The sequence below is a fragment of the Talpa europaea genome (assembly GCF_964194135.1).
Source record: "Talpa europaea genome assembly, chromosome: 9".
Lineage (NCBI taxonomy): Eukaryota > Metazoa > Chordata > Mammalia > Eulipotyphla > Talpidae > Talpa > Talpa europaea.
The window spans coordinates 98,738,898-98,763,047 of NC_140076.1; the positions used below are offsets into that span (position 1 = coordinate 98,738,898).

At 33.5% G+C, this 24,150-nt stretch overlaps 1 protein-coding gene across 1 annotated transcript in view; it reads right to left on the minus strand.

Moving 5' to 3' along the window:
* DPYD (dihydropyrimidine dehydrogenase) overlaps positions 1–24,150 on the minus strand; it is a gene marked incomplete at both ends in the record, with an annotated part of 741,074 nt that overhangs the window by 542,207 nt on the left and 174,717 nt on the right. Inside the window, one exon of the mRNA XM_084242233.1 lies at positions 5,011–5,172. Coding sequence (XP_084098359.1) covers positions 5,011–5,172 — 162 coding nt within the window. The remainder of the gene's footprint in view (positions 1–5,010; positions 5,173–24,150) is intronic.

Genomic DNA, 24,150 nt, shown 5'->3' on the forward strand with positions numbered 1-24,150 from the left:
TGCACCACCAGGGAGGCACTCCTTACTTTTTCATAGAAGAAACTTAAAGGTTTTCATCTCAGGCTCTAGAAAACGGAGATGCTAACTATACAATAATCCTTCCATAGCAAGAATAACTATGTAGTTGGAGACAGAAAACTCGATTTAATATGTTTGTACTGGTAACTTTTTTTTTAAGATTTATTTATTTATACAAGAACTGGGGTACAGTCAGAGGCATAGGAGGGTGAGAGAATTCACCAGAGACAGAGTGGGGAGCAGAACAGGCAGACAGACAGAAGACACTGCCGAGGGGAGCAGCAGGCAAGGCAGGAGAGGTCTGCCGTGCCATGTGGGTTTCTCCCTGGCCGGTCGGGAATTGAACCCGTGCTGTAGAGGCTGCGGTCAGCTTCACAGCGCGGTGCTCAACCCGCTGCACCACCAGGGAAGCCCTGTGCTGGTAAGTTCTTGAATACTTGCATAATCAAGATCTGTGCTTACTAGACATGAGCTGTGGAAGTTAACTATTTCATAAGCTCTCCTATTACTCATACATAAAATAGACATGATAATAGTTACCTCAAGGGCACTTAAGAACATTCATCAAATTTTAACTAAAGTATATAACAGTGTTCAGGGCAAAATGAATTTATTTAATGACAACTAAGCATTTTTGATCACTTCAATCTTTAATTTCCTTAAGTCCAAATGGGAAAAACATTACCAACTTTGTATATCTCCAGGGATGCTAATAAATATTTTAAAATGAAATAGTATGTAAGTACAGTCAGATTATTATAACTTTACCAACACCCCCCAATCTGGTCATTTCCTTTGTAATATGGTTTAATCACCTCTAAAACCAAGTGATTAAAACTAATAAAGATTGGATTATCAATCCACAAATATTCATGCAAATGCATGTTTTAAGTTTTCTACAAAATTTCACATGTTGGTTTTTATTATTTCCTCAGAAACTAATGTTTCTAGGTCCTGTAGCTTAGAATCAGTCTACAACAGTCCATAGGTCTAATCAATATTCAATTAATATTTGTTTGATTAACTGAAGCCTTACCTCCTGTGATCTTATTATACTAGGGATTCATATAAGCCAGTTTGCCCAGGATAGTCCTGTTTTGTGCCTGTTACAAGGGACTAATTGTTAATAATGCTCCCCTTCACTCTTCAAAGTAAATCTATCATTTGATTACCTTACTTAAAAATCACTCAACATAACACATAGTTAAAATATATTCCATTTTACATTTCAGTTTAGGCACTGTTTTAAGTTATTTTAATTTGGAGCCTGCACTTAGACTTTTTCTTTGATTCCACTTTTCTATTTGATAGTGATTTGTATCATACAAATACATTATTTGAAAGAATGTATACAGTACTCCATTATTTATTAGGATGCATTATTTCTACATTGTCCCCAAATATGCTCATAGAGAACAAAACTTGAATGGTTTTACTGACCTCCATGTCCAAGGTGAAGATATGGTATAAATATTTATCTTATTAAAATAATCACAGACTAACTTGAATAAGTATGTTCCTTCTTTCATACAAAATCTTTGCAGCTGCTTTTTGTAGGATTGAAGCAAAACATAAATACTGATGTAATTTAAGTAATTATGAAGTGTTCCCTAATGTAGTCTCATTATACCTTGCTATTTGAACTGTATTAATGTATTTTTGTTATAAGTACTGATAAAATTGAATTTAACTATGTCTGCTCTCAATAAATTACAAAAATAAATGCAAATAGTAATGTGATGACATATAAACAGTATATGATGGTGGGACTGGATAATGTTAAATAGAGGTAATTTAAAAATACTATTGTGAGATACTCATAAAGAAAACTTTGAAGCATGATTCTATTCTTAGTGAGTCAGCTGGTTTAGTCTGGAATTTCCTTGCTAGTTCCATTCTTAATTGAAAGTATAAAATTAAACTAAATTTACAGTGCAAAGAAGTACATGGCAAACTAAATATATATTTATTTATTTATTTATTTATTTTTTTAATAGAGGCATGTTTTATTTATTTATTTATTTGTTTGTTTGTTTTGTTTATACATGCACTGGGTATAGTCAGAAGCGCCGGAGGGTGAGAGAATTCACCAGAGCCAGAGCGGGGAGCAGAGCAGGCAGGACAGAAGTACACTGCTGAGGGGAGCAGCGGGCGGCAGGAGAGGTCTGCGCGCCATGTGGGACCCTCCTTTGGTGGCCGGGGAGCAGCTGGGGATCGAACCGGCGCCGCAGAGGCCGCGGGCAGCTTCGCAACCCAGCGCTCAACCGCTGCGCCACCGGGGAGGCCCTAAATATATATTTAATAGGTACTAAAATAAGCTCATGGAATGTTCAATGTGAAAAACAAAATACTATTTTGAGATACTAATTTAAATATTTAATTATTTTTTTAAGATTTAGTAGCAACTTTGTGCCAAACTTCTGAACCTCATTCATTTTAACATTGGAAGTCAAATTTTGGAACCTTGGCATTTTGATATTAAACTGTTTAAACTACTTCCATAACTCTTCAAATCAGTAGAAGAGAGCTTTTCCACAATTAATGGTTAAATTTGTGAGGCAATGAGAATCTCACTGGTGTATTAAATGTAATGAATATATGATTTTTTTAAAAGTTCAATTAAATAAGCAATATTTCAAAATAAAATTTTCAAGAGCTACATTTTTGCAGAGAAATTTTAAAGCCCTCATGAGATTGATAAGAAAATCCACAACCAACGATTATTTCAAGTTATTTTATTGAAGCAATATTGTTACATGTAATGGAACTGCCTTCTAGAGAGAGTCAGAATCACCCCCTCGCTTGTTTGTCCCACAGGCATACAAAAGTGTCTGAAGCAAGGTCACTGCAGATGTGGGGATAGCAAAGGATTGAATAATAATGACAACACAGGACAAAAAAAAAAAAAAAGCTGCTGGTCTCCTGATTCTACTTCAGGCTATCCTTTGTGTGATTTTTCCTTTCCTATCAAAGTGCCTCCAAATCATATGGTCATTTTCAAATGAAAAAATATAAGGTAAAAATTTATTCAATAATGGCAGACTACATAGTTGATATTTTAAAAATAAATTATAGGGAAAACAATTTTGAAAAATATCATACTATTTTAGTCTGTTGTCCTAACCTTTGCTTAATTTGTTTGAAAAATAGATTTGTATTTCTTTAAAGGTCAAAAATCAATCATTGTTTTATCAAACAATCAAAACATAGAATTATTTGCATCATGTTCCACTTCAACTTAAATACTCATCAATAGTGCAGTACTTTGAAAGAAGTATTTTATTTTGCACTTTATACATAGGCTTTTCTCTGGTAGTCAATTAATCTGCAGTTTGTGTTTCATTTACCAACAAACAACTTTGACAGTTGTACAAATTTCAGTAAACCATGCATGGATTTGGAAATATAGGCTTTTCTAAAATTGCATACCGTGCATGACCAACTTAAACAAAATGAATGGAAACCTCTTCTACACAGTTTTACTGGAAGATTTTTATTCAGGCTTCAACAGACATCTATATAAAGCCAGAGTTATACAAATTATAATTAGAATGGATTAAGAAGATATATTTCTAGTCTACCAAAATGCATTTAATGCCATACTAATCTATGCTATATCTTAAATTAATAGATTTTGATTTGGGAAGGAGTGGTGAGAGCCAAGTGAGAGTTTTCAGAAAGATGGTATCTCTTTCCTCGCTTTCTCTTCCTCTCTCATCCAGGTCACTGCCAAAGTAACAATATTATTTTAACTCATTTTATCTTGCAATGCAATACTAGTTTATATACATATTGTGTGACCTTCATTTTCTACATCTTTGCAAGCTCATCTGGTTTAATGAAGAGGCAATGGGTCCCCTAGAAGAATTCAAGTGAATATTCTCCATCAACTAAGGATTTTCACAGGTTCTAAAAATCATACCTAAAACCAGTCATGTAAGCCTAATGCAATTTCGAATTTGGTAAGAAAAGAAATTAAATCCAGGAATTTATTGCAACAACCCACAACATCAAATTGTTTCTATTTTCTCATTCCCAAGAGCCCTTCCTTAGAATTAACCTGTCAGAAAGCAGGAAGGGAATAACCCTGATTTATTACTTAAAGCAAAGTGAGACTTAAGCTTGAGGGATATTATGGGAAGGGTCCTAAAAGGAAAGAATGTGTTGTGTTTAAGTTGACAAAACCAGATAGGGAAGACATTAACTAAAAATCTGCTGTTGACAGGCATTTAATTTGACCTTCTAACCAACTGGACCCCAAGGATCACAAAACCACACTGTACACTCCATATAAGTTGGTCATTTATGTGATACATGGGAATGGATCTGGTAGTTTACTCCAAACAGGAAACCCCAGAGAGCATAAGATGTCTCAGAGAATCAAAGTCATTTACAAAATGACTTGATAAAAGAGAAAGCCATGACCCAAATTTATGGAATAAATAGTGAAAAAATGAGTTCATTTTATTTCATTAAAGTTTTTACAATAGCACACCTGTTTCTAACCTATAGGTTCCCAGTCAAACATTAAAAGATATTATTCAATTTCAGGGCTTTTGAAAATTCTCTAACCTCTATTACTCAAAGACTATTACAAAATAATACTGCTATATTATTTCAATCTCTAAAGATTAAAGAAAGTTTCAGGGAAAAGAAGCAGTTAAGCAAGATATCCTTTCAAAATGGGGTCCCTTTTTCATACTCCAAAGTAAAGTTAAAGAATAAATTTTACTTGCAGATCCTGTAATTTATGTAACATTCAGTCAGAGTATTTTAATAACGTTCTGGGATTACAATTAAGCTTAAATATGGTTTTACAAAATTTCACTTTTTTGCAAAGTTGTTGAGTAAAAATACTGTTTATGGCACAAAATACACTTTAGTTGTGTATCACACTAAAAATATTGCATATCAACAAAAACCAAAAATTAAAATTATTTTAAGATTTTTGTGATTTAGGAGATGAAGGAAACAATAATTCATCCCGCATACCTCAGTAGCAAACTGCTGTAGTCCACCAATATTAATCGGTCCTTCTTCAGTGGCATGTAAATTGCATCCACCCACACAAAGATCAGAAGTTGGACACACCATTCCACAAGTCAGACCAAGTGGGTTGTCAGAAAAAATCATTTTAGCAGCTCCATAATAGTTCTGCAAAAGTAAAATAAAGTGAAATGTTTATTACATAACATTGTAATGTTTCATTTAGGATATATTTTGTTATACTAGGTAACTGGATTTAAGAGCAAGATGCAGATATTGGATAAGATATAGAAGTTACAATACTATTTACCATTACCATCAACTAATAATTAGCAAAGAGCCTGATTTATATGAACATTTAATATACAGTGTGTCAATAATTAAACAATCAAATTTTTTAAATATTTATTTATTTATGCATACAAGAGCCTGGGTACAGGCCAGAGATGCAGGGGGTGAGAGGACTCACCAGAGACAGAGTGGGGAACAGAACAGGCAGACTGACTGAAATACACTGCTGAGGGGAGCAGCTGATGAGTCAGGAGAGGTCTGCCTCGCCATGTGGGTTGCTCCCTGGCTGGCTGTGGATTGAACTCATGCTGCAGAGGCTGCAGATAGCCCCACAGTGCAGTGCTTAACCCCTTGCACCACCAGAGGGGCCCAATTAATCATATTTAAAAAATTAAGCTTTCAAATATAAATGTTCTATACTCAGTGTTCTTTCACATAATATCTAAGTACATTCCACCATAAACTCCTTCCATTTTTAACAGGAACTTTGGTAGCATTGCTGGAATGTGTTAAACCCTAAATTTTTAAACTTAAAAATATATATATACTCAGGTCATCTACCATTTTACTAAATTAAAAGCAGTCAAAACTCTCTCTCTCTCATTTTATCTAACTTGCCCAAGGACACTAAACATTATTATATTCTTTTTTAATAATCATTCTTCAATAATAACTATTAATCAAAGATACAGATGAAAGTCATTATATAGGCACCCCTGGACCAAACCTTAATAAGTTCATCTCACCAATCTCTTCCACATACCTGGATATTACAGAATAGCTTAGAATCCTATTCATTTTATCAAGGGTTTTGGACCCTAACTTGTGGATAAATTTACTAAATAATGAATTAATTGAATATTTCAGGGACTTTTTTTTCTCCAATTAAAACTAAGAATTGGATCTAAAATATTTCCAAAATGGTGTGAAGTATATAAAAAATAAGGATAACTTTGAGAAACTGTTATAGTCAAAAGTAAACTAAGGACAGATGATAACTAAATGTAATATGGTATTTAGATAGGATCCCAGATTAGCAAAAGGGACAGTAAGTTATAACTAGGGAACTCTGAAAAAACTGGGTACCATTACAGACTAGGAGATGATAATGCTTAAATAACATTTCATTCATTAAAATAAATTTGCCATACCAAGTTGTTAATAATAGGGGAGACTACATGCAGGGGTAATGGAAACTTACTGTACCGTTGTAACATTTTTCTGTAAATACAAAATTGCCCTAAAAAATATTTTCAGAAGGAAAAGCTATATCTTGTATATTTGTGCACCTCCTATAGTTTCATTGCCTATACATATTAAGTGATTATTTATGAAAGAGTCCTAACCTGCTTTATGATACTTCAAATCTAGATAGAAATTTCCATTGCATAATTTCAGCACATAGTGTTTTCATCTCTAATTTTTCATTTCTCTGTTCCTTGTGTTAATTACTTTTTTTGAATTCAATATATTTTTTTAATTTTTTTACATCATTGTTCATTTTTAAACAATGTTTGCTCCTCCCCCACCCCTCTTCAGGTGTAGTCCCCATAGAATTTCCCTCACCAATGCACCCGGGCACCATCACCACAGTCCCCTGTGCTTCTCCCTCTCTCCCTCTCAGTTTTCATCATATTTATGTAAAAGGCAAAATTTAGGACTCCCCCTGGCTAGAGAAGAAATATTGATTCCTTGTTACATTGGAATTAACAAAGGAATATATTAATACATATACTCGGAAGTGCATAGATGTGTGAGCATTTGTGTACGTGTGTGTGTGTACTCTCCTGACAAATATGTGTGTGTGTGTGTGTAAGCTTGTTGTGAGCACATCCCAATTTTTATTTGTATTTGCAATGCAGAGTTTTGAGCTACATCTCTTAACAAAGAGAGTCTCCTTTAAGGGTCTCTCGGCCCAGGTTGGATAGTAAGAAGTTCCATTCTCCCTGCAGATGGAAGCACTTTCAGTGTCAGTTAGGTCACCCTCCTCCTTCTGCAGGAGACCTGCAGAAGCTAAGGCAGAGCCTGCAGATGCTATTGCATAAAAGAGCTCAACATTTAATTAGACTTGTATTCCAAACAATTTTGCCTGATTTTCCCATGTCTACACTGGACATCTACTTCACATTTAAAATGTTCTGAATATTTAAGCCAAGGAAGCTTGATTAAATTACCTCCAAGGTTCATTCCATTGTGAAATATCTATCATTTAATAAATCCTTGAAAAATTAAATGCATGAAATGAATGACAAAAGTAATTAGCTGAGAAAAATTTACTTTTCCTTTTAGACAGATTGTGATAATGATTTTAATAGAGTGATGATATGTACATGAACCATACTTCCTGACTTTTTTTCTGGAACAAAATGTAGAAAACTTAATATAAAATAAACACACTGAGAGTCTAGACAAATTATGAATGGCCATCTGTATACATTCATAAAAGCCCATCCCCACTAGATGATAAATTGCATTATTAGGGGGCCATGATCGCTGTTTGGTATTGTTAGTTTTTTAGTCTGTATTTACATGGTGTTTGGAATAGCATTTTGAAGAAAGTAAATGCTTCATTCAAGCTGAATTAAATTGATGTAATTAATAAAATTGGGTCTGTGTTCTTTTAAGAATATACAGATGGCTTCTAAATGAAATAAAGTTTTTAAAATATGAAATAAAAATGTTAATAGAGATGATAACTTGTGCTTAACAATATGAACTTATTGCATCTAGTCTTCCCTTGAGTTTTCTTACAAATACTTTTGAAGCCTTAAAAAAAAGATAAAAGCACATTTCTTACTTGACTAATCTAAATGATAAAGACAAATTCCTATGGACTAAGGAATACTGATGGTAATAAACAACATAATATTCCATGCTATTTTTGACACTAAAACATTCTTGACATTTTGTCAAATCTTTACTTAATTTTTGTCATCAATCAGCTCATATAAGTTGTACAGCACTCAAAAATTCGTAGGCATGAAAAAGAGACTGAATTAAAAGCTTAGTAATCAGAGAAAAAAGAAAATGAAGCGGACCCACCGATGATCCAGAAATTGGAGTTAGCCCTGAAAAAAAAAGAAGGGAATGGAGGCATCACACTCCCAGACTTCAAACTCTACTACAAAGCCATAATCATCAAAACTGCATGGTATTGGAACAAGAACAGACACACAGACCAATGGAATCGAATAGAAAATCCAGAAATAAACCCACAGATTTATGGTCAACTAATCTTTGACAAAGGAGCAAAGACTATGCATTGGAGCAAAGAAAGTTTGTTCAATAAATGGTGCTGGGAAAACTGGGTCGCTTCATGCAAAAGAATGAAGCTTGGCCACTACCTCACACCATACACAAAAATCAACTCAAAATGGATTAAAGAAGTAGACATAAGACCTGAAACCATAAAATACATAGAAGGAAATATAGGCGAAACACTACGTGATATTCACATCAAAGACATCTTTACAGACACATCACCCAAAGCAGTGATAGTGAAGGCAAAGATAAACAGCTGGGACTACATCAAATTAAAGAGCTTCTGCACAGCAAAAGAGACAATAACAAAAACTAAGAGAAACCCCACCAACTGGGAGAACATATTTGCACACAACACTAATGATAAAGGACTGATCACAAAAATCTGCAAAGAGCTGATGGGACTCAACAACAACAAAGAAAATAATCCAGTCAATAAATGGGCAGAAGAGCTAAAAAGAAACTTCTCTGAAGAGGAAATGCAAATGGCCAACAGGCATATGAAAAAATGTTCAACATCACTTGTAATCAGGGAAATGCAAATCAAAACTACCATGAGACACCATCTTACACCAGTGAGAATGGCACATATTAAAAAAACTAGCAACAACAAATGTTGGCGAGGGTGTGGAGAAAAAGGAACTCTCCTGCACTGCTGGTGGGAGTGCAAACTGGTCCAATCACTATGGAGAGCTGTGTGGAGATTTCTGGACCTAGTAAACATAGAGCTTCCATATGATCCAGCAATTCCACTCCTAGGTATTTACCTAAAGGACACAGAAACATCAATTCCAAAGAACACCTGCACCCCTATGTTTATAGCAGCACTATTTACAATAGCTAAGCTTTGGAAACAGCCCAAATGCCCAAAAATAGATGACTGGATCAAGAAGATGTGGTACATATACACCATGGAATATTACTCAGCATTCAAAAAAGATAAACACATGCAATTTGCAGCAACATGGATGGCGCTGGAAGGGATCATGCTCAGCAAAATAAGCCAGAAAGAAAAAGAAAAATACCGGATGGTCTCACTCATAGCAGGAATCTAGAAAACTTAAATAAGGGAACAGGAAAATGAATAACTATAAGAAAGTGAAAATCAAAATCAACAAAAGACTATGAACCAGAGACACTTTTTGGGGGGTGGGGGATGGGAGGGGAGGGATTGTGGTCAAAATGGGGGGGTTGCAATTGTATGGGGAATATAAAAATAAAATCTATTATTTAAAAAAAAAAGAAATTGGAGTTAGCAGCAAAAAGACTTTACATGAAAATTTGAAGAAACACCAGTAAAATAGATGAAACAATTAAGAGTGTGATCAGAATACCAGAATTTATTTCAAAAGAATACAATTGACATTACACAAATGAACAAAACATTTAGGAACAAGAACAAAGACAGGAGCACAAGGGTCCGAGGTGGTGGGCTGTGGGCTCTTTGGTGGTGGGTGTACTACAAGAACACCACCTGGGGCTTTCCTGGTGGCACAGTGGATTGAACACAGCACTGTGAAGCTGTCTGCAGCCTCTGCAGTGCTGGTTTGATTCCTGGCCAGACAGGGAGATACCCACATGGCACAGCAGACCTCTCCTGTCTCGCCGGTTGGTCCCCTTTGCAGTGTCTTTGGTCTGTCTGCCTGTTCTACTCCCCACTCGGTCTCTGGTGAATCCTCTCACCCCTTGCACCTCTGGCCTACATCCCAGCTGGTGTATAAATAAAATCTTAAAAAAAGAGAAGACCAACACCCGAAGGGGGGGAATCCTACACTATTATAATGCAAACAATGATGTAAACCATTAGTAACCCAATAAAAATTATTTTTAAAGGAAATAAATAAAATAAGAATAGATCTTAATGCATAGTGTTAACATGCACACTGGCTTAACAGAATTTGTCTTATTCATTGCATCTCATTAGTTCATTGTGACTTTTCAGTACATATTATCTGTAGATTGAGTAGCGATGTATTATCACTTTCAGATTATAAATAAGGAAACTGAGATATACCAGATAAGCAACTAGTCAAAGGATGATGAAGCATACACAAAGTAGAGCCAGGATTCAATGTAAATGTCTGAACATGTGTTCAAAGGAATAAGGAATAATCTGTCTAATACTAAAGCATATACTGTTTATTACTCTAGATATTATAAAATCTAGTAATAGTAATGTTTTTCACTCAAAGTACCTATTTGATTAAAACACTCCAGAGCTCTTTTCACTGTAAACAGGACATATCTCTACCCCATGATATTCATTATGCTTTATATCTTATTAGATGATTCTTGTTTGTTTAATTTCTTTAGTTTTGCTCTTTCTATCAGTCCAATGAAAATTTATTATAGGTAAAAGTTTTCTTCTCTTAACTCAAAAGCTTAAGAACTGTTTTTCCCCCAAATTTGGTCCTATTACTTTGTTAGTATTGTTAATAGGGGACAATAAAAAAAGCACTAACAAGTCAAAGTATAATTACAAAAGTTAACACAGGACTGAATTACATATACCAAAGGAGCATGTGTCAAAGATTTCATTTGTTTCATTAATAAGAAAAGAATCATGAAGACAGGAAAGCTGACTCAAAGGGTATTTGAGGCTGACAAGGTTTAAACAGGGAAGTCAACAAAATGATTAAATATTTTATATCAATCCACAAATATTTCCAAGATTGTTATAAGAGGGATTTATGCAAGAATGCAAAGTTGGTTTATCAACTAAAAAGTCAATTAATATAATGCACTCTTCAATAGAATAAAGTCACACAATTGTCTAAAGACACAGAAAAAGCATGACAAAATCAAATGTTTATCTTCATAGAAACTCACAACCAACAACAAAAAGAAAGCAACCTATTCACATTGATTAAAGGGACTGTATGAAAACGCACAGTTAATATGTTATGTTACGCTGAAAACTGCATGCTTTCTCCCGAAGATCAGGAACAATACACGGATGTATTTCTTTTTGTCTCAGTACTGGAGGTTTTAGTGTAACATTTTGCAAGCAAAAGACTCACTAAATCAAAATAAAAACCAATTTAAATTTGGTAAAGTGATTAGTATAAACCATATTCAAAAATATACAAATGGCCAATAAGCACAAGAGATGATGATCAATGTCATTAGTCATCAGAGAAAAGCTAGTCAAAATGAAAATGAGATACCACTTCTCACTGACTTAGAGGGCAACATGCAGTCAAAAAGACATAATGAAAACTGTTGGCAAGGATCTTTGGAAATTGGAAACCCTCATAATACTATTGATGGAAATGGAAATGTACAACTGTTTTGAAAAAATAGCTTGGCAGTTCCTTATAAGGTTAAAAATAGAGTAACCATATGACTTCACAATTCTACTCTTTATTGTACACCCACAAATACTGACTACATGTGCATGAAAACCTTTGTACACCAATGTTCATAGCAGTATTATTCATAACAGATAAAATGTAGAAACAACCTAAAAACCCAATAACCTATGAAAAGCTAAATAAAATGTGGTATATCCATATAACTGGAAAATATTTAGCAATGGAAAGTAATGAAGTAATGATAGATGCTGCAATTTGGTTGAATATTGAAAACATTATACTAAGTGAAAAAAGTCTTTCTCAAAATCACTACAAGTTATGATTCCATTTATAGGAAATGTTCAAAATAAGCAAATCTAAGAGGCAGAAGCAGATCTGGTGGTTGCCTATAGCTGGGGTTCTGAGAAGAAATGAAAAATGACTGCAAATGGTATAGGGTTTCATTCAGCAAAGATAAAATTACCTTCAATTTGATTATGGTATTGCTTGCAAATGTGCAAATATACTAAACATAATAGAACTGTACATCTTTATAGTGGCAAATTGTATGATATAGGAATTATATCTCGATATAATTAATTTTTAGGGAACTTTTGTGAGATAGGGAATTATATAGGCAATATAATAAAGGAATATTTGAATATGATTGCTAAATTAGATACATCTGGGCAATGACCTGTAGGATAATAAAACATGAATTTCAGAGTTGTATTTTCTACTGGACAGAAATTTTTTTTTAAAGATTTGTTTATTTATTTATACAAGCACTGGGTACAGTCAGAAGTGCAGGAGGGTGAGAGAATTCACCAGAGCCAGAGTGGGTAACAGAACAGGCAGAATGAAGAAGTACACTGCTGAGGGGAGCAGCGGGCATGGCAAGAGAGGTCTGTCGCATCATGTGGGACCCTCGCCAGTAGCTGGGGATGGAACCGGCGCTGCAGAGGCTGGGGGCAGCTTGGCAGCCCAATGCTCAACCGGTGCACCACTGGGGAGGCCCTGGACAGAAATAATTTGCACCTCTACTATACACAAATATATGTTTGGTTGTCTCTGCTATTTAATATTAATTAAAAGTTTAAATTTTCAGTCTAAACCTAATATGAAAATAGCAAGGGCAACCAGTGATTCTTTAACCTAGAAAATAAAATAGTATATATATATATATATATATATATATATATATATATATGATAGTCTGTACTTATATTTTAAATATTTTCACATAATAGTAAATATGTACAGATCTATGTTCTGGTTTTAAAGATTTTACTTTAATAACGGTCATGGTATCTAATTACTATCTTAAAAGTAATTGACATATACTTAAACATCCTTAGTTCCCCTCAATCAAAACCTACAACTAAGTAGTCAATCACCTGGAGAAAATCTCATTCTCTGTAGCCTTTCCTCCTTTAACCTGACACCTCATGAACCAATTTGGGAACATTTGACATGATTAATCAACAAGTTGACTGACTCACTGACTAAAAAAATTCTATTGGACAATTAGAAGTATCCTTTTATATGAAAACACTGTTGTGGGGGGAAATGTAACTGCAGGTCATTTCTAAGGATATTTGAGAACCTAAGGATCATTCCAAAAAAAATATCAATTGTTTCATGAGTCCCCAACTGAGTTTCAGGTTGCACATAAAATAACAACCCAAAAAGAGTCAAATATCACCTGGGAAAAAATGCAATAAATAAAATATTAAAAATTACACTAATGGCACATGATTTGCTATAGCTGTCACATTAAGGGCCTGATCTTTCATAGCATATCACAGACTAAAACCATCTAGAAATTCAACATTCTCACAAGCTGTAACTCTTAGCAACAAAATAAAATGTAGAAGGATATAAAAATAATAATTACTGGATATTTCTTAAATAACAAAGATTATAGAACTTTTTTAAGGGAATATATGCTCCCTAACATAAGTATGCTTGGCATCAGAGTAAGACATTACTCTAGACAGCTACTAGACAGGCTTTCAGACTCATCTTTAGTGGCAGTCAAAATGACTATAGGTGACAGGACTGAGATGTGAGCAAGACACGTAAGACATTCTGGATTGATATGAGTAAATATATTCAAAAGAGTTTCAAATAAGTTTTGGCATAATGATTTGGCAATTTGGCTATAATAGTTCATTTAGATTAGAAGATACAGGTGAAAAATGCACTTCGACCAAATTATGGAGAATCTTCACTGACAACCTAAGGATTTAGTAGGTAACTGAAAGTTTTTAATGGAAGAGTAAGTTCCACAGGACTTAATAGGAATATCATTATATAGATGGCATGGAGATTCTCAGGAGAAAAAGAGAAGAGTAATAGGGAACATGGGGAAGGTGTCTTTAAAAAGGAAAGCATCACCATGTATCACAGAATACTGCAACATGGTTTTGAAAATGGACTGAGCCAATAAAAAATCAATGATTGAGAAGGTACTTTTGCAATCCACCTCTCACAAACAACTGTGAAAAAGTGACAGATAACTTCATGTGCAAGAAGCTGTGTACTCAAAACCAAAGACATTCAGAAACCTATTAGAAATGGACACCCCTTTAACTCTTCCCATAGAGAACATCGAGATCAATATCAATTTTTTCTCTCATAGCAAGTGGGAAGATTTCTTGAGACCTTCTTCTAAATAAGAGGTTGGAATCCTATCCTGTGAGCTCTTCAACCTTTCCAAAAGTAAAGGCTATAAAATTTAAATTTAGAAGGGTACTTTAAAGATACCCCAGCAGTCTCCTTCTAGAAAATACACAACCACTTCAACTGGCTTCTTCATGTTATTCAATCAGTCACAGTATTTTCATCATTTATCGTGTGAAGAAAAATGTACAGGGCTACATTAGGAAGAATAAAAAATAAATTATCTGATCTTGTGTGCAGATTTATGTTATATACAAAGCATGAGGAGTGTTACTCCTTCAAAAACCTGAAAACAAAATGATTTTGAGACGTTTGTTGTTTTTATATCAACAAAAAAACTTAAACATTGAATATTCTCTAGACTATTTCTTTACTCATATTTTCGAAGTATTGAATTTTTATTACTCATTGGGATTTTCAAAGAATATTCTAAGGAACAACATGTGACATTTATGTAAGTTAAATTTGTGATAATTTTTTTATTCTTTGCTTTTTTACTTTAAAATTATAGCTTGAATCTGCATTAGTGTCATTCTTCTACAATTTAGTTATTTTTGAAAGTCATTATCCAGAAACATGAAAAACTCACAAGTGAGCTATCCTGTCATATGGTATAACTAATTTAACAAATAGTCCTATCAAATTCAGGCCTTCATATCACTACATTATCAATACAGCTGGTGGATTTATTTTAAAGTGTTCTTCTTTCTTCCAATGACAGTTTTCACAGATGGAAGCATCTTTTCAAGATAAACTCCAATCTGTTGCATTTACAAAATACTTGGACCAAACTTCAGTAAGTTTGCATGTGTGAGAAGTGCAAATTAACATGACTTACATTTCTGGACTGAGCTATCTAATGGTGAGTGTCCTAATGTACATTCATTGAATAGAAATGTCTCTAGTAGCACAGGCAGAAAATACAGGCATAAGGAACACTATCAGGCTGTCAGCATCTCTCCAATCCAACAGATGAGTCTTCACACATTTGGCACAGGAAACTGAGGAAATATGAACAAAGCATACAAAATTCCTGCCCTCATAGTACTCACATTCAGAATAGGTTTGGGTGGTCTTATTGCAAAATATCCACTCCTTATATTTAGATATACTGAGCTTTAGAAGCTGTATATAATATCACTAGATTTTCAGACCTGTTCATTTAATCCAATTTAAACTTAATGTGTGAAGAAATACATAATCATTTGTAGAAAATGAAATTATCTGACCACGAGACAATAAATGAGACAACATACACACATGTGTGCACACAGGAACACAATACAACACACACAGACACAAACATACCGACACAGGCTTTGAAGCCATACTCCTGGATTTGAATCCTGCTTAGACCATATAAATGGGGGAAGATGTAATATCTCTTAGTTTCTCAGTTTCTCTTGAAAAAATGCAGCTCAAATTTCCTTTTTAATTAGTCATATTTACATTAAGAAATTTCTAATTAAACATGTCAGAGATAAGATGCCTAGTGCATTAAGCAGCACAGATCAGATTAAGTAAATCTGAGTCCTCATTCCTTCCCCCATAAACTTTTATTTCCTGAAAAAAGTTTTCTTAAAATATTAATTCTAGGAGTCTAAGTTTTAAATATTTACTAAAGAAAAATGCTTAGGAACCTGTCAGGAGGTAGAATTAGAAAGACAGCAAGAAAGAAAAAAAGTATGGAACAAAAAACTATCACTAATCTACTAACTCATAAAAAATAGAAGTCATGGAAGCATGTAAAACAGAGACATAATTGTTTTTACAGCTTAGAGAAATGTAAAAAATGTCACTTTCTTCTTTTATTTTCAAAATCCTATCCATATTTTTCTACTTAACAGATGAGAACCTATAATATGTCTGTGAGTTAGTTAAGACAATTAAGTGTAATATGTGCACATCTTCAAATCACTAATCATCAAGTATGTATTGGCTAGCTACTAAATGAGAGGCATTTTGGAAAGCACAAATATGCATAAAGAATGAGTACTGTCTCTAGATTGTTCTATTGAATAGAATAAAATTTTCATTTATGACAAAATCCATCCTTCCCATACTTAATATTATTGTTCAAATAACATTTCTTTCCAAAAAGAATAATGCATTCAGTCATTTTATTCAGTCAATAGTATTTTAGTCATTTTCCAACTGGAAGCATAATGCTATAATGCTCTTTCTTTTCATCAACCCTTTTTATCACTCTATTTGTTAATATATATTTTCAAACAGAAAAATCCTTCTGAGAGCTTTTGTTTTTTTAATCTTCTTGATTTCAGAGAATAAGTTTAAACTATACTCCTTACCAATAAAGAGATAGCATAATTTAATAGTAGAAACCAAATTGATAACCTTTTGTTTTAGTATGAAAAATAAACATTTCTATAAAATTAAGCATACATAAAGTGCTTCACAGTTTTCACAATCTAATTAAAATAAATATGTGACTCTCTTTTGGAAAATTTTAAAATTCACTTTATCTAGAGAAATAATAAAAAGTATGAAACATTTCATAAGAAATATACAGAGGTAAAATCTTTTCATTTTAGTGTGTTACTAAGAAACATGAAGATAAACAATAGCTGAAAGTGAAAAAAAAAACTTAAATAATCCCCCAACTAATCTTATTCCAACAAAATTAAAACAATAAACTTAGTGTTAGTTAATGATTATTTTTGATAAAATTATTTAATAAAAACAGAATTTCATTATTTATGCAATCAGAGCTAGACTACAATTACACACTGCTATTTTCTTCTATTCAAACAAAAAAATATCAGGAGCTTGTCCCAGGAAAGTGTGGGCCTGGCTGCAAGGCTGTTGGAGGCTAGTAACCCATGCCCCCCACTCCCTTCCAGAACTGAGTAAAGGCTGAGGGAGGACTCTGTAAAGGAAAGTGAACAGCTGGTCTCAGGAAAGAACAGGCCTGCCTGCAAGGCTATTGGTGACCCTCTGAGCACCCCTTCAGAACCAAGTATGGCCCCAGCAAACAAAGGTGAACAGTGAAATCCAGGACAGTGCTCTCCAGGCAGCACATGGCTGTAGGAGGCTGGTGACCCTGTACACTCCTGCTTCTTATCCAGAACAGCAAGTAAGGAAGGAAGTCATAGGGACATCCCAGGCCACATGGGAGCAGCAACTGAGAATGCCTTTTGGCCCACACACAGCTTTAGAATCTGTGTGAACCCCTACCTCATGCACAGACGATGCCCTGCATTATAGGTTAAGATGCACATAGTAGGGGAAGAGACCAGCAGCAGGCAGTTGATGGGGCAGTGCCCATTAACCCATCCACAGCATCACTATCCTTGTGGAGTTTGGCGTAACAATGCCAGACTAGGTCTGGCCACCAGTTTCCAATGTTCCAGAAGAAGGAGCAAAAATACAGTACAGTTCACGTACACGTATTTATATTTCGTATTATTATTATTCCATTTTAAAAATAAATTTTAAAAAATATTTACAAAGGCTAATGTTTAAAAAATGTGTTCATATATACACAGAACAATGTGGTATTGTTACATATAAAATTGGTTCAAGATATATAATAAAATATTTTCTCAGTCATACTTACAAAAATTTTAGATTTTACATTGTTTATATTTTTAAAGGCTTGACTAATAATGTTTTGAGTTAGAGGTTTTTCAAAATCACATGTTCAATATTTGAGTAAAATAAAGAAAAGTAGTTACCATTATGAATTGTATTGACTATGATTAAAACTAATTAAATGAACCTTTCAAAAGTCCATCTACATATATTATAAAACCAAAACAATGCAATTTTATTAGTTTAAGTGATTCAATAAAGAGTGTAATATCTTTTTTTTCAGCATGATACATAAAGAAGATGTACCTTATCTTTATCTTTAACATTAGCAAATGTAGTATCACAACATTTGCCAGATTCAACAATAGGAAGTTATATACTAAAATTAAAGGGTGAATACTGGAAAATTCAGTTACTGTTATATCAACTGATAAATGAATAAGGCAAGTTGGGAATACATTTGCATTAATAATTTTAAATTAACATATATTATAGTCTGAAAACAATGTTCAATAATTACTTTGTAGAGTTTTATTTCATTTCATAAAACTAGTTTTATATGTAGAGAAAACCCAGGGCATTTAGAAAATGAACATGTTATCAGTGTGATATTTTAATCAATGTTAAGAGATATTGCAGAACATAATGATTAAAACACCTGATCTTGTCAAAAGCAGATAGACAGTACAGAGGGTTTGAAAATAGACATAAATAAATATGGGAATCTGTATATGATAAAGGTGGTGTTTCAGAATGTGGAGAAATATATTACTTAACAAACAGATTTGGAACTATTAGTCATATAGCAGAAAAAGCCAGGATCTTTCACTCTACAACAAAACCTTAGGATAGGCATAGCAAATGTTTGTTGGTAACTCTCAGCTATGTTATTTTACTATTGAATTTTAACTTGCTATTTTTATTACAAATATAAATATTCATAGAAGTAAAATAATATGCAAATACAAGGAAAATGTCAATAACCTCTCTTTACTATCTCTTAACCCCAATCAAGAGAGGAAAAAGAGTTTAAATTATGTCCTTCTATGCCATTATTTGGCTGATGTAAGAATTGGAATTTTTCCTAAAGATAATATCATGCTATTCATATTAGTAAGCAGTTTACTTTTTAAAAGGCATACAGCATCTAGATCAATAAATATTACAATGCATTTTAAGAGATGTCTTATAATGTTCCATAATATAATTATAGCCTAAGAGATTTAGTAATTTTTCTATAGGCATTATAATTTTTATCTCAAACAATACTACAGTTGTTACAATACATATTATTGGACATATGTTATAATAAATACTATTGGACAATAAATATTATTAGACATATTATTGGTGGCACTTTTATTTTACTAGGATTTCTTCCCTTTATAGGATTTCTTCCCTCAGGTGTGGTCACCATATTTCTCCCACCACCAAAGCACTCACAATCCTCCACTCTGGTCCATTGTGTTCCTCCTGCCCCACTTCTCCCTTTCCCCTCTCACACCTGCTCCTTTCCTGGAAACCTCAGGTCTGTGGTTAACTTTCAGTGGTACTTTTATTTCAGAAGAGCACAAAATAAGGCATTGCTGGTACAACAGAATATATTTTTACAATTTTCAAATACATTTCCATTGTATAAGAATTCTTACTTTGCTTTCTGTTGACTATTCTCAGAGGTTATTGAACTAATTTTTAAAAAGATTTATTTATTTGGGCCTCCCTGGCGGCGCAGCGGTTGAGCGCTAGGTTGCGAAGCTGCCCACAGCATCTGCAGTGCAGGTTCGATCCCCGGCCTCCGGGTGAAGGTCCTGCATGGCACGCAGATCTCTCTCTCCTGCCGCCCGCTGCTCCCCTCAGCAGTGTACTTCATCAGTCTGCCTGTTCTGTTCCCATCTCTGGCTCTGGTGAATTCTCTCACCCTCCCACACTTCTGACTGTACCAGTGCTTGTAAAAATAAATAAATAAATCTTTAAAAAAAAGATTTATTTATTTATGTATAGAAGAACTGGGGTACAGGCCAGAGGTTTCGGGGGGGTGAGAGGATTCACCAGAGACAGAGTGGGGAACAGAACAGCAGGTTAGTCAGGAGAGGTCTGCTGTGCCATGTGGGTAGCTCCCTGGCTGGGGATCGAATTCATGCTTCAGTGGCTGCGGAAAGCTTCATAGGTTGCATCTTAACCCCTTGCACCACCAGGGAAGCCCAACTGAACTAATTTTTAACCTCAACTATCTAATGAGAAAAAACTGGTATACCATCTTTTGATTTACATATCTCTAATATGAGAGGATGTGTCTTTAAAATAATTATTAGTCATTTGCAGTACCTTTTCTGCAGTTAGTAAACTTTGTCCATGCATTTACTGGTTTGTTGTTCTCAGTTAAATTGTTAGTAACTCTGATTATCAGAGAAGTCCCACTTAGTCTAAAACATGCATAAAAATTTTCACTTGGTTTCAAGTTTGGTTAGGTTTTTAAAAAGTACATTTTAAAATATATGTAGTAAAATTTGTTCTCACAGAATAAAGAGTTTTCAAATTATCCTTTGATGTTTCTATTTGCTTTTCAAAGTTTAGCCCGGGTAAACTAATGGCCTGATGAAGTGTTCTAAAAGTACAGACAAAATTATATCAGAATACTTTATAAATAAACCCATTATTTCCCAATTAATTCAAATGTCCTCTTCTTTATACATTATGTTCTCATATTTACTTTGTTCATTTTACATTTTCATATGTTCCAGAAATATATATTCATGTACCAACATCATATTAGTTTATTATCTATATCTTTATAGACCTTCAGTATCTGATGTGACAAATCTGTTTGTCTTATTTTTTCAAAACTGTTTTTCCCCCCATACAAACACCATTCCAGTACTTGTTAATAAAAATATAGGTTTCAATAAATCTAGACTACCTATTAGATCTTAATAGATTTATTGATCTTAAGTATTTATTGTGTTTCTCTATGTTTACTGAGAAAAATTCATCTGCTATGATTCTTCCGATTTAAAAGTTAAAGCTATAGTTAAAATATTCTTTCATCATGAATTGTCATGACCAAGGACTGAAAATGACCAAGCAGTCAGTCAGAGAAATAAGTGGAATCATTTTAAAGATGTTTGCCAAACCAGGTGAACAAAGGTTTCCATTCACAGGTCCTCTGAGAGCATGACGAATGTAAACCCCATGGAAAGTAAAATATGTATGTAAACTCTGCAGTCCTCACAGAATTTCCACAGAGGAAGATTCAAAGAAAATGAGTAACCAGAACATCAACAGAAAGTTTAAACATACAAGGAAATTATACGCTATGTAGAAACAGTGTAATCAAATTAACAAAAACGTTGGATAGTGCAAGTCTCAGAGTAAAAAAAAAAAAAAAGTGTTTTAATATCCTTCAAGAAATGACAGATAGGCATGGAGACTTAAAAAAAAGCTGGCAATGATTTTAAACTGTACGAAAAAGAACTTCTAGAAATCAGAGATAAAATTATAGCTCAAAACCTCGGGGGCCATTTTAATATATTTGAAAGTGGTAAATAAGTTATTAATAAACCTGAAAATAGAATGGGAGGAAGTTGACCAGAATGTAAACCTCCAAAAATGGAAGGCATGAAAAATATGTTAAAAGTCATGAAGAATAAAATAAGAAGGCTCAAAGTACATTGAATACGAGTTCCATAAAGAGAATAGAGAAATCATGAAAATTTCCCCAAAACAAAGAAAGACATCAATCCATTGATTAAATAATCCAATGAAAATTAAATAAGGTAAGTAAAAAGTAGTCAGACTGAGATAAATCATTGTAAAAGTAAGAATCATTGATAAAAACATCTTTAAGACAGCTCTCTTTCAAAGATACATATCTTTAAATGGGCAATAAATACTTAGATTTCTGCTAAATTTCAAATAGCAGCAATGCATGACAAAAAAACACTGAAATGATCTTTCATAAGCCAAAGGGGGTGAAAAAAAGTAAATGCCAATCACGAAATCTATATGGGGTGAAATTTATTTTCAAAAGTTAAGAAATAAAAACAAAAACATTTTCAGAAGCTAAGAGCTTGCCAACATACCCTCACTGAATGAAAATTTATTACAATATTCCTAGAAAAAAATAAACTGCATCCACATCGAAATTCCAACATGCTAAGAAAAGAAGAATGAGGAAATTGACAAAAATATGAATGTAAAAATTTCATCCAATATTGAACAATAAAATATTAACACTCCTGCATCAAATTTTAAGTGGATGGAATACAGAAAATATTAATCTACAGATGGGGAAGGAGGTAATTAAAATTTATATCACCTTACCATACTATGCAAGACCCATTCATATTTGTATCCCAACAGACACAGACTCAGAGATCAATTGTAAAATTTAGAATACACTCTGTTTTTGAAAAAGATTTTTTCACATTACTCAAAAATTGTCAGCTCATCTAAAGAAAACTGACATACACTTCGAAACTATTTACTTAAACCAAACAGCATGTTCAACTTTGCAGGATAATGATTTGTTTACTCCATAGAAGTCTAATAGGATAGTGTTTTTAAAAGCTTTGTATTCTTTAGTCTACTTTATAGCTGATAGGCAAGGTTCAGTCAGTCATCTTGGAATATATAGAGGTGTTCACAATCATTATCTAGCAATAGGTGAAGGAATGAGCCTTGCATATGATCTTTTTGTTTTATGTATCTCAAATAATTATATATTTTAAAATCACTGGGTTTCCTCGCAATTTTTTATATACTTACTTCTCTCTTATATTAGTGTGAGAAATTCCAAGAAGTTTACATTGTAATGTATTTAGACATTAGTTTCTAGGCACTAGAGAGCCACTGGAAGTTCTTTGAGAAAGGGTATAATGCAATTAGAGCTATGCTTTTAGAAAATTATTCTTAAAATTAGCAATATTTTAACTGATAATCATTAAAATTGAAAAGCAACCACAAGAAGAAGATAGACTAAATCTACTCCTTGCATTTTTACTTTGTTACGCTTTTGCATCACATCTACACTTATGCTCATGCACAAACATACACTCATTCCCATATATCAAAATAACTTTTCAAAATACAAATATTATTGTCAATAGAATTTATCAATAAATTCTGCTAGTTAAATTCTGTTGATCCTCCTGCTTCTGATACATTTTAATGGAGATCTATTATAAGGAAGAAACTTTACTTTGAGTCATTTTGTCAATTTTTGCTAATGTATATTATAAAAGCTTATTTGTGTAAATATAAAAGGCCAGTAAATGTGAGTACCGATTTTATTTAAAACGAAAATTAATGGAAAACCAATGCTTTACAATATAATGTAAACATCTGAAGAAAGAATCTCTTGTATAAAATAAAGCTTTATGAAATGAAGAAACATTTTTTAGTTATCTTTTCCTTACATTTATAGAATGAACACATGGATTGTTATATAAAATAGTGTTTTTTCAAAGGAAAACTATCAAGAAATATAACCCAGCATTCACAGTTTGATGACTCTAAAACATGTGCTTCCAATTGAGAGATACAATTACAAACAACAGCCTGCACAAACTAAACAGAGGAAAACTAACTGAGGAGGTACAATAGAATTGAGTGTACCTTTGGAAACTAGCGCTGTAATCCAGTTTGTAAGAAAATAAAGAATGGAGGTATTGGCCTAAACTCCACTGAATCACAGAAACTAACACAATACAACACAAGTGACATCCTTTTCTCAAAGAGACCCAAGGCTCATTGAGTCTGGCGATTCAATTACCCTTTCAACCTGGAAAGAACTCCCCTCCTGAGTCGAGGTCCACTGGCAGAGCAATGTTGGACAGCCTACATTGTACACAGCTGGTAAATATCTAAAAAGCTGCAGTCTTTAGAACAAAAATCTCTGACCTTTTATGATTGCTGTGGTGATGCTTCAATAAAACACTACTAACAATTGAGCTCCTTAAATGCCTGGCAAAAGATTACAATTTCAATTAAATCTCCAAATATCATATCTTCTTATGGAAATCTGTTTAAAGACATAACTAAGTGCAATGCTTCCTGAGTTATAAAG